Source organism: Schistocerca serialis, chromosome 4 (assembly GCF_023864345.2).
Source record: "Schistocerca serialis cubense isolate TAMUIC-IGC-003099 chromosome 4, iqSchSeri2.2, whole genome shotgun sequence".
Taxonomy (NCBI): Eukaryota; Metazoa; Arthropoda; class Insecta; order Orthoptera; family Acrididae; genus Schistocerca; species Schistocerca serialis.
In genome coordinates this window covers 59372762-59384781 of record NC_064641.1, presented here as the reverse complement: position 1 = coordinate 59384781, position 12020 = coordinate 59372762, and the positions used below count along the sequence as shown (strand labels likewise).

General features: G+C 38.5%; 1 protein-coding gene across 1 annotated transcript in view; it reads right to left on the bottom strand.

Annotated features, from left to right (window-relative positions):
* The window catches only part of LOC126473949 (WD repeat-containing protein 3), a 122660-nt gene that overhangs the window by 92826 nt on the left and 17814 nt on the right, over positions 1–12020 (bottom strand). The window contains exons 3-5 of the mRNA XM_050101311.1: positions 9747–9956; positions 5406–5603; positions 3001–3189 (exon numbers count right to left, since the gene is read on the bottom strand). Of these exons, the coding sequence (XP_049957268.1) occupies positions 3001–3189; positions 5406–5603; positions 9747–9956 (597 nt within the window). The remainder of the gene's footprint in view (positions 1–3000; positions 3190–5405; positions 5604–9746; positions 9957–12020) is intronic.

Sequence of the window (12020 nt, the reverse complement as noted above, 5' to 3'; positions counted from 1 at the left end):
CTCGCGACTAATTTAAATGGCACACACCAGTTTGTGTGAGGCAAAAACAGCCAGTGAGGTCTTTAGCTCCAGTAGTAATAAATAAACTTGCATTACATGACAAAATGATGTAAAGCTAGGGTTCACTACTGTAAACAGCCACACAACTAAATTAATGTCATGAACTGTAAGAGGAAAAAGTTAGAAAGGTATAGAATATGAACACTACGTAAATGATACAGTTGGTAGCAACAACAGAGTACATAAGCTGTGGGATTTTTCTTTGAGCACATTTGTAAGTAACATGACACGAACGGACATGTTCAGAGTAATAAGTTGTCAATGGCAAACAGAACTGTCAATGGTGAAGTAGTGCACGTAAATTTGCATTTCATGGGAGGACTCTTTATACAAGAGCAAAAAGAAATATGTGTGATCAAGAGACATTGTATGTCTGATAATACAATTTCGCCTGGTGAAATAAATACAGACACATTGCACAAATGTCCACTGGATGGCACTCTTAGTGGCAAGTGAACTTAATTTGTTTACTCACCCAGATGACAGCACTGAAGCGATGTAATGATCCACTGAAGTGGAACACAGTGAACTGTTGTTACATGGAACTCAGATAGTATGTATCATGCATAAACTGTGGAACAAACTGTAGCACTGGAACTTTATGGATGTGATGTCACATGTGACTACTACAAGCCAATGCAAAGCTAAGTGCTTAAGAAACGAAAACTTTGATAAACACTTTGCAAACATGTGTAATGTACGGTATTCTGCAGACATTAATGAATGTGCAGAAACCGAAACTAACATGCATGTGTTAGTGCAGTAACAGTGCAGATGTCAACTGACAATAAAATGCATGAACAAAAACCATACATTAGACCCAAAGTTATCACTGAACAAACTGATGTAAATTAAGTGTTGCAAGTGATTTCAACTACCGACTAATAAAATTCTCTTTAGGGATTGTGTATTAAAAATTGTGTTACTGGCCCCAATCTACGGATGTTTCATATAACCCTGTATCCTGAGCTGACTGGATCATGTCGAGCACAACCAGCCCAGAACTCCGCATTCTTCTTGCAGACAACGCAGATCGCCATGGTGCACACGTATGCAGATTTGTCAACATCACGAGCACGCCGTCGTGACCACTCTACACCACAGCAACGGCGAATGCTGCAGCCCGACTGACTTCACCTACAATGCATCACCTTTATAACCATTGAGCAAGAATGAATAATGTTCAACTTAGTGATTATTGCAAACTGTTTCAAAAAAACCCACGTATTTCTGGAATGAAAACCCATACGATGATTCCTAAAAATTACCACCTTAATGTTTTTCTAATGATGTAATTTGTTCATCCTGATTAATTGTACTGAATGATCTGATTTTGTCAATGTGTAACATTTTTAAATTCTATGAGAAAGGAATTGGATGCCTATGCCTTACTGTCGTTTCCCCAGGTTCCAGCAGGATCGCACCCGAATGGGAAGACAAAGTACATTCCTGGCAATGCTAAAACAGGCTCCAGCTCAAACGAATGAAATGATAAAAAAAAGGGACTATCTAAAGACTAAAACTTAATGAAGTGATGAAAAGTTTTAAAACTTTTTACAACTTTAAAAACCTTTAAAAATTTATGGGGTTGTGTAATGTTCCCACAAGTGTTAGTGGATGTCGTGACTGTGTTTGCATGCAGTAGCACTGAGACGATTTTATCACTACTTAATAGACACTGCGATTACAATAAAACTTCTCTGTAAATTACAGTATCTATGTAATGTTAAATGAAGCAGAACAGCAACTTTTTGTTCTCTCTCTTCTTGATCAGCCATTGTCCGGTACACTTGCAGTTAAGCAGAGATTCTGTTATTTGTGCTCATTTTGCATAATAATAATTATTTAATTTCATTGTGTTTATCATTATGACTAATCATACCTTTTTCCCTCAGTTTTTTCATGAATTTGATAAGTAAATGTGGCTTACTTTGTTCGGGGATGTCTACTGGTGAACGACCACATATTAATGGTACCAGTCAGTGGAATACGACTGGTCTGCTTTCAAAGTAGAACCTGCATCTAAAATTTCACCTTTTGCAAAACGAAGTCCGATAGCTTTTAGGTGTAAGTCACGTCCCAAAATTCTACTTGCCAACAGACAATCCCAGTAGAGAAGCCTAGTTAAAAACTATGGTGGTAATTAAATTCCAAAATTCCAATATTTAATTTAGCTATAATTGTGAGAGTCTTTCTGTTGTGCCTATCTGCAACTCAGCATCTCCGTTATGTGGTGAGTAGCAACTTCTCATAATATTGTAGACAAAGTTAAGGTATTCTGCTACCTTGGAAGCAAAAAAAAACTTGACAAATGAAGGAAATGTGGCACAGAAAGCAGACTAACACAGCAAAGAGGACACTCCTAGCCAAAAGAACACTGCCAATATCAAAGACAGGATTTAATCTGAGTAAGAAATTTCTAAGAATGTACATTTGGAGCACAGCATTGTACGGCGGTATGGAATATGGAAAAACTGGAAAAAAAAAATCAAATTATTCTGAGATGTGGTGCTACAGAAGGATGTTCAAAATTAGGTAGAATGATAAGTAATGAGGAAGATCTCCTCAAAATCAGAGAACACAACAGTTGGAATCAGAGGGAGTTGTAAAGGGTAAAAACTGTAGGAAAGATAGTTACTGGAATACATTCAATAAATGCCCGAGGAAGTAGGCTGCAAGTGCTACTTTAGGATGAAGAGGCTGGCACAGGAGAGATATCTCATCAAACGAGTCAGAGGACTGATGAAAAAGCAGAGAGAGAGAGAGAGAGAGAGAGAGAGAGAGAGAGAGAGAGAGAGAGAGAGAGAGAGAGTAGCAATACATGCGATTTTGGAATCTGATTGAATTCTCAAAAATATTCCTTTTAATCAGTCTTCAGAATATACACATTACCAGTGCAATCAATTTATACTTCCTAGCTTAAATATAACTGTGACTCACCAACATATCACTATCAACGTCTTCTCCAGTAAGAAAACCTTCTGTATTGGAATGTTTCACATTATTGTCAATATTTTCAGAATTGTCACCATGGACTTCTCTGAAAGTAATATTCCACACTCGCAGTTCATTATCATTGCATCCAGTTACCAAGTATTTATCTTCTTTCATCAATTCAAATCCCCAGACCTAATGAGTGAGAAAAAGAGAGAGAGAGTGAGTTTATTTATGTCTTTAATTTACTAACGAAGCTTCACACTCTCGGAAGCATGACACAGAAGTGTAAAAAGAGTCCAAAAATATAAAAGAAAATCAATGTTTGAGTTATAATAATGTTTACTAGTGGCTGTATTTACTAACTCTACTGATAGCTGAAGGTCTCTATTGCTTTATGATAAATAACCGAATTATACTGGAGATCTTCAATCACTACCAGGATGTGTCATAACAATAAATAGTTCCTTTCATCCAAATCAATGTACAATAGACGTCTGGGAAAGAACTAGCATTCCTTTTATATCATGACATTCTCATACCACAAAAAATATATTTTATCCAAATCAGCTTTGACCATATTATGATAAATTATGTAATAAGATCCAAGAAAACAACATTTTAAATGACTCAACACTGACATAATAATTTTGAACTAAAGATTTATTCTGAACACATCACTCATATATCCAAAAAAGATTTTATTAGTATGTGTGATATGAGGCCGAGTGTGCCGAAGTGACATAGTAGCCAAATACTACACAGGCAGTATAAAAACCATCAGGAACCTTGCACTACTAGCAGAAACCTTAACGGTCCACCAGTCAGTTCACACAATTCTGCCACCTAAAGATTACTTCAAATAAATGTATTACAATCCTGGTAATGGCATTCTCTCCTGGATGAATCCGTGACCTTACTGACCACAATCCTTAATCTTACATATGAGATCTTAATATTTACACCAAATACACTGCTTGCCTCCCTACTCAGGAAAATGCAATTTTTCTGAGGAGACAAACTGAAAACACTTAAAATGACAACAAAAAGCACACTATGTGATCAAAAGTATCCGGACAAGCCCAAAAACATACGTTTTTCATATTAGGTGCATTGTACTGCCACCTACTGCCAGGTACTCCATATCAAAGACCTCAGTAGTCATTAGACATCATGAGAGAGCAGAATGGGGCAGTCCGCGGAGCTCATGGACTTCGAACGTGGTCAGGTAATTGGGTGTCACTTGTGTCATACGTCTGTGCACGAGATTTACACATTCCTAAACATCAATAGATCCACTGTTTCCGATGTGATAGTGAAGTGAAAATGTGAAGGGACACATACAGCGCAAAAGCATACAGGACAAGCTCGTCTGTTGACTGACAGAGACTGCCGACAGCCGAAGAGGGTCTTAATGTGTAACAGGCAGACATCTATCCAGACCATCACACAGGAGTTCCAAACTGCTTCATGGTCCACTGCAAGTACTATGACAGTTAGATGGGAGGTGAGAAAACTCGGATTACATGGTTGAGTGGCTGCTCATAAGCCACACATCACACCGGTAAATACCAAATGACAGCTAGCTTGGCATAAGGAGCATAAACATTGGACGACTGAACAGTGGAAAAAAGTGTGTGGAGTGACAACTCACAGTACACAGTGTGGCAATCAGATGGCAGGGTGTGGGTATGGCGAATGCCCAGTGGACGTCATCTGCCTGCATGTGTAGTGCCAACAGTAAAATTCAGACATGGTGGTGTTATGGTGTGGTCTTGATTTTCATGGAGGGGGCTTGCACCCGTCGTTTTTTTGCATGGCACTATCACAGCACGGGCCTACATTGAAGTTTTAAGCACCTTCTTCCTTCCCACTGTTGAAGTGCAATTTGGGGATGGCGACTGCATCTTTCAACACGGTCGAGCACCTTTTCATAATGCACGGCCTGTGGCGGAGCGGTTACACGACAAAAACATCCCTGTAACGGACTGGCCTGCACAAAGTCCTGACCTGAATCGTGTAGAACACCTTTGGGACATTTTGGAATGCCGACTTCATGCCAGGCCTCACCGACCAACATCGTTACCTCTAATCAGTGCAGCACTCCGTGAAGAATCGGTTGCCATTCCCCAAGAAACCTTCCAGCACCTGATTGAACGTATGCCTGTGAGAGTAGAAGTTGTCATCAAGGTTAAGGGTGGGCCAATACCAAATTGAATTCCAGCATTAGCGATGGAGGGCGTCACAAACTTGTAAGTCATTTTCAGCCAGGTGTCCGGATACTTTTGATCACATAGCGTATAAGAAAAAGTCGTGACATATGGAAACTGTGCTATTTTAGAGAATGATCATTGGATTATGTCTTACCCAGAAATTAAATAAAATGCAGGAAATAAACACTGGAAATGTACCTCTGACTTATGGCCAACAAGGGTCTTGAAGCAATGCGCAGTATCTAAATCCCAAAATTTAATGAAGGTATCTTTGGAACTGCTGATGAGAAAGTTGTGATCTGTCATAAACCTGACATTTGTAACAACACCTTTATGTCCTGTAAGTCTATGGAGACCAGTCTCTGCAACAACATCCCACACGATCACATCTGTGTCCTGCAAATCAGAAATTCTATAAAGTAGTACACTCTAACACACACACACACACACACACACACACACACACACACACACACACACAATTAAAGAACTACACATTCAGAAATTCCTCTCCCAAATAGAGTTGTCAAGCAGTTACGATCTAAGTTTGTGTTTAAAGTTAATCTGATTATCAGTTGTTAATTTTATTATTCTCATCAGTGAGTAAAAGGTACATGAGTTTTATGGCTGTATATCTCACACCTTTCTGTGCCCTCTAAGGGTGAATGACAGGTACTGTAAGTAATTTCTCCTTCTAACATTTTACTTATGAATGTTGCTGTTGATTCTGAACTGTGACTGAATCTTCTTCTCCTACTTCTTTTGCCTTTTCTCCTTTCATATACTGGGTAAGCAGTTATATGGTTGAGGCAATAGTAGTGGTGCTTGGTGGCTGGATATCCTTGCTGATCCCACCACTCACCCAGAGCAGGATCTGTGAACCCAATCTATCTGCATCTAGAATAAGTCTATGTTAAAATGTAAGAACGTTTTCTAAATGTTTAGAATACACCCAGGGCGAGATATGGTACCAGCCCAGTATTTACCAAGTTAAATGTAAGAAACCCTATCCAGACTGGTCAGCTCACCAGTCCTCATAATTAATCCGTGAGGTGGATTCAATCTGGGGCAGACTCGTCTCACCGTATCCTGAATCCTGAAAGTGGTGCTCTAATGCACTCGACTCTCTGAGCAGGTTGAACTTCATAAGGGAGTAAATCTACTACAGATATTATTTATCCTCCTATTTAGAATTTTATTGTTTTTAAATTTGTTGTAAATTTTCATTCCCATATTTTAAGATGTTTAAGTGTGGTACAGTAGAACTCCAATCACCTGGTTTCTCTGGACTGGACCTGTTCTGGATAATCAATTATCCGCATAATTGGATAAATCATGAAAACAGCTCAAAAGAGTTAAAATTGTGTATGCATACTACTGTAATATTAATTCAATGATTACAAAAGGATGTTGTTTAGATTCTGTAGAGTACTGTACTTATATACGGTGTCAGTTGCTAAACATATATCAGTCAGAGACGGTTATTTTGTTGTCTTCAATCATTTTCATGCAGCTAAGTCTCACATCCATTTGACAGTTAGCAGCTGTATAAGGTCACACACCGGCTACAACTCAGTCCATCTCAGCACAGTGTCAAGACCTGAAAACGCTCCACCAGCTGACAGTCCTTCACCTAGTTCATTGACCTCACTTAAGAGTGATTTCATAGTCACTGAGATTCCGAGGAATCACTAGCAAGCCAGTCACCTATATCCTGTGCACTGCAATTGGAATGTCCAAGAATTTCCAAAAGGATGTGTGATATTTTGCCCTCTGCCACTTCTCTTCCTTCATCTTCCTTCTCACATTTCTTCTTTTGATAGGTGTCTTTCTGTACCTTATTTTTGATTGAAATGACTTTCAATTTATTTTTTTAATGTGGCTGTCTTCATCAAATTCCATGCTTCTGCCACAATGAAATAGTAGTCTTCTAAATTCAACTTTTGGTGATGAACCACAATTTTTTATAACTAAATGGTCCATGGCTGCGGCAAACTCACTATGTTTGGCGGCAAGAAGTGTGTTTTGAAACATCAATCTTTTCTACCAAGAAGGCTTTCTGTGGTGTGGGTGGGTGTACTGTCCAGAATTACCATTACCTTACTATCTTCTTTCCCTGTGGCCTTTTGTCCTCCCCCCCCCCCCCTTTCACATATGAAAATTGAATCTTACCATTCAAAAAAAGAGTAGCAGCCACCCACACCTTTGGATGATTATTGTAAAAGGTGGAAGCAGGACTAGTATCCCTTTTAGAAGCTTAGGTTGTTTCAGGTAAATCCTTCCAACTAAGGCATGTCTCACCTGCATTGTATAAAAATTCAGGGTCATAAGATTCTGTTTCAATTTTGATTTTTTCAATAAAATTCTCTGCTGCTTTTGGTTCTGCTGGTTCTTTTTCATCACTTATATCTAACTCATAAATGCCGTCCCTTCCCTTGAATTTCCATAGCCAGTCTTTGCTTACTTTAAATGAAGACAAACTGTTCATTTCCTTGGCTAAAAGTTTAGCTTTTTTGCAAACAATCTGCCCTGAAACATGGTTTCCCAATGATCACTGCTGCAAAAACCATTTGAATATGGCCTCACAAGCTCTTTTGTTTTCTGCTGTTTTCATAGTTTTTCTCAACAATCTTCCATCTTCATTCCCAAGGACAGATACAAAGTTCAAAATTGAGGACTTAATAAAATAAAATAAAATAAAATAAAAGGGATCCAAAGTTGTTGATGTTCCGACACTAAACATCTCAGCTAACTGTTTACCACCCTTAACTTTGTTTAATTGTTCATGGACTTTTGCTTTATCTGCTGATATATAAGGTAACCCATTTCCTTTTAGAATGCATATGCCACACTGTAAATTAACACTCACGCATAAAACAAAACAAGAGGTACAAAAGATGGAACTGAGCTGCACTGAACGATGGGTACTTTAAACACAACAGTGTGTGTATTGTGCATACAACAATGTGTTCACTGTATTTGTTGTTCACTGGAAGATTTTGTTTTTTAATACATTCACTGCAGATTGATATTAGAATGATAAAGAAGTGTACACTGTACTGTATACTGTAGTAACTATCGAACAAAGCCAACAATTTTAGACATACAGGACAAACGTCTTTCTTCTCAAAGTGATCTGCATAACTGGTGATCCAAATAGTTAAGAATTCGGATAATTGGAGTTCCACTATGTTCTGATAATGTGGATAAAATTACTTTTATCTCTGTTTTTAAATGAGCGATCTAAGTGATTCAGAATATGCAATACATTACTAGAGTATACTCAAACAACAATACCACATCTTATCATGGATTCAAAATTGCTGCAGCGCTTTTGTTTTTTCCTATTTATAGCTGTTAGAGATAGTGCATATTATTTACATAGCAAAGGTAAAGCTGCATACCATTTACTTTTTAGACATTTAACATGCATAATCCAGTTTAAATTCTTATCTATTTTCAACCCTAGGAATTTTACAGTTTCTGCTATGAACCGCTTTTCTTTAACTTCCTGACATTTTGATTTTTTGGTCTTGAACGGTACCACATGGATTTTTGAGATGTTATTGAGTGAATTAATGATGGAGACAGGAATTTTTATGTTTTACAGTATTAAATATCTTGTGAATCTTCCTCACTGGGAAACAAGCCACAGCACAACACTGTCCCTAATTGTGTACTTATCTACTCTGTGGGTTAGCAAAACATACTTACTGAGTCAAATGCTTTACTGAGATCACAGAAGATTTATGTAACTTTGCTGCTCTTGTTTAGCGATGATATGCTAATTTTATCAACAGCCTTCTCGATTTTTATAGCATTAATGATCCATTTTAATATACTTTAATTTGCTGTGACACATTTTAAGTAAAAGGTTTTGGTGAAAACATTTATAAAACTGCTTGGGAACTTTTCAAGATTTATTATTTACTCAACAGACCAGTCTGATTAAGATAATTTGCAACAGTGGCCCTATAACATGACAATGTGGTCACATACCAACAAAAATTATTTCTGGGTACTTTATTGCTAACATTAAATGCTGATTAAATTAGATCACTGTTCTTAGACCACACATGGCACATATATAATATTGGAAATGTAATTCAATGAATGAAACGTAATTTATTGAACTAACACAAAATACTATATTGGATGTGGATAATTGTTTAATTGTTTATAATAACGTGTGTCTGGTAACATTTTACTGAAACCTAAGTTACAGCTGTATTTTTAATATTTCATTTCTCATTGATAATTTTTCCCTGTTAAAAAAATAATAGTGATGTAGTACCATAACTATCTATTTAATAAAAAGTCAAATGCATTGATGAACCCCACAAATCCAGAAAAAACATAAATATAAAATTTTTGTAATAAAAGTATCAATTCTTATTTTCACAGGTACATTCCTCTCAGCACTTTCATATGCTGGAGGCTATGGGTCGCATACATCTCCGCTATTGATAATTTAATGCTGTTAGCTTATGTACCAATAATCTTATTTGTAACATAATTTCATTATGATTAAAGACATACCTTTGATGCCGATGCTAATCTGTGACCAGCTGAATCATACGAAAGACAAGTAATGGCAGAACGATGTCCAGCAAAATTTGTAACATTCTCGCCAGTTTTTAGGTCAAAGACTTTGACCATTCCATCTGAATAACCGGCAGCCAAGTGCCTACAATCGGGACTGGCATTTAGATATCTGACCTCATGCTTATCACCTTCCAATACTTGAGCCTAGGAATGAAGATAAATGTGTGAACATCAGCTGACTTGACTACTAAAGTCAAACAAAAATGCTGAAAGCCACAGTGCACACATTAAAAATCTTGAGAAATGGGTGAAGATGAAATGAGTGTAAAACAACTGATCACAAACTGCTAAGATAAATGATTATAGCTTTGTGAGGTACGAGAGAAATAACAAAGAGAGCAGATTCAACAGAAGGAAGACAAAGTCACTCCAAACTAAAGTAACAGTTGAGATTTTTATTCCACATTCACTGATAATCTATTGAGTACCGTAAAATTTTACAAACTAAAATATACAAAGTGGAGAGAGGAGAGGATGCCTCAGCAGTAATTAACTGAAATATGAGGAAGTAGAACCACTGAAAAAGAGTAGCACGAATTACAATTCTAATATAGTGGAACCTCACACAGAGAGCATAATTTGTTCCAGAATCTTACTCGTAGTGGGAAACACTCGTTAAGCGAAACAATTTATCCCACATAAATTAATGTAAAATACAATAATGAGTTCGATACAGAAAAAGTACTAAAAGTATTATCTTATTCATGCCATTTATTCAAAGAAAATTATACATACAGTATTATGTACTTTATATATCTAAAAACAAAGAAGATGTGACTTACCAAACGAAAGTGCTGGCAGGTTGATAGACACACAAACAAACACAAACATATACACAAAATTCTAGCTTTCATCAGGAAAGAGGGAAGGAGAGGGAAAGACGAAAGGATGTGGGTTTTAAGGGAGAGGGTAAGGAGTCATTCCAATCCCGGGAGCGGAAAGACTTACCTTAGGGGGAAAAAAGGACAGGTATACACTCGCATACACACGCATATCCATCCGCACATACACAGACACAAGCAGACATTTGTAAAGGCAACGAGTTTGGGCAGAGATGTCAGTAGAGGCGGAAGTACATAGGCAAAGATGTGGTTGAATGACAGGTGAGGTATGAGCAGCGGCAACTTGAAATTAGCGGAGGCTGAGGCCTGGCGGATAACGAGAAGAGAGGATATACTGAAGGGCAAGTTTCCATCTAGGGAGTTCTGAAAGGTTGGTGTTAGTAGGAAGTATCCAGATAACCCGGACGGTGTAACACTGTGCCAAGATGTGCTGGTCGTGCACCAAGGCATGTTTAGCCACAGGGTGATCCTCGTTACCAACAAACACTGTCTGCCTGTGTCCATTCATGTGAATGGACAGTTTGTTGCTGGTCATTCCCACATAGAAAGCTTCACAGTGTAGGCAGGTCAGTTGGTAAATCACGTGGGTGCTTTCACATGTGGCTCTGCCTTTGATCGTGTACACCTTCCGGGTTACAGGACTGGAGTAGGTGGTGGTGGGAGGGTGCATGGGACAGGTTTTACACCGGGGGCGGTTACAAGGGTAGGAGCCAGAGGGTAGGGAAGGTGATTTGGGGATTTCATAGGGATGAAATAAGAGGTTACGAAGGTTAGGTGGATGGCAGAAAGACACTCTTGGTGGAGTGGGGAGGATTTCATGAAGGATGGATCTCATTTCAAGGCAGGATTTGAGTTAGTCGTATCCCTGCTGGAGAGCCACATTCAGAGTCTGATCCAGTCCCGGAAAGTATCCTGTCACAAGTGGGGCACTTTTAGAGTTCTTCTGTGGGAAGTTCTGGGTTTGAGGGGATGAGGAAGTGGCTCTGGTTATTTGCTTCTGTACCAGGTCGGGAGGCTAGTTGCAGGATGCGAAAGCTGTTTTCAGGTTGTTGGTGTAATGGTTCAGGGCTTCCGGACTGGAGCAGATTCGTTTGCCACGAAGACCTAGGCTGTAGGGAAGGGACCGTTTGATGTGGAATGGGTGGCAGCTGTGATAATGGAGGTACTGTTGTTTCTTGGTGGGTTTGATGTGGACGGACGTGTTAAGCTCGCCATTGGACAGGTGGAGGTCAACGTCAAGGAAAGTGGCATGGGATTTGGAGTAGGACCAGGTGAATCTGATGGAACCAAAGGAGTTGAGGTTGGAGAGGAAATTCTGGAGTTCTTTTTCACTGTGGGTCCAGATCATGAAGATGTCATCAATAAA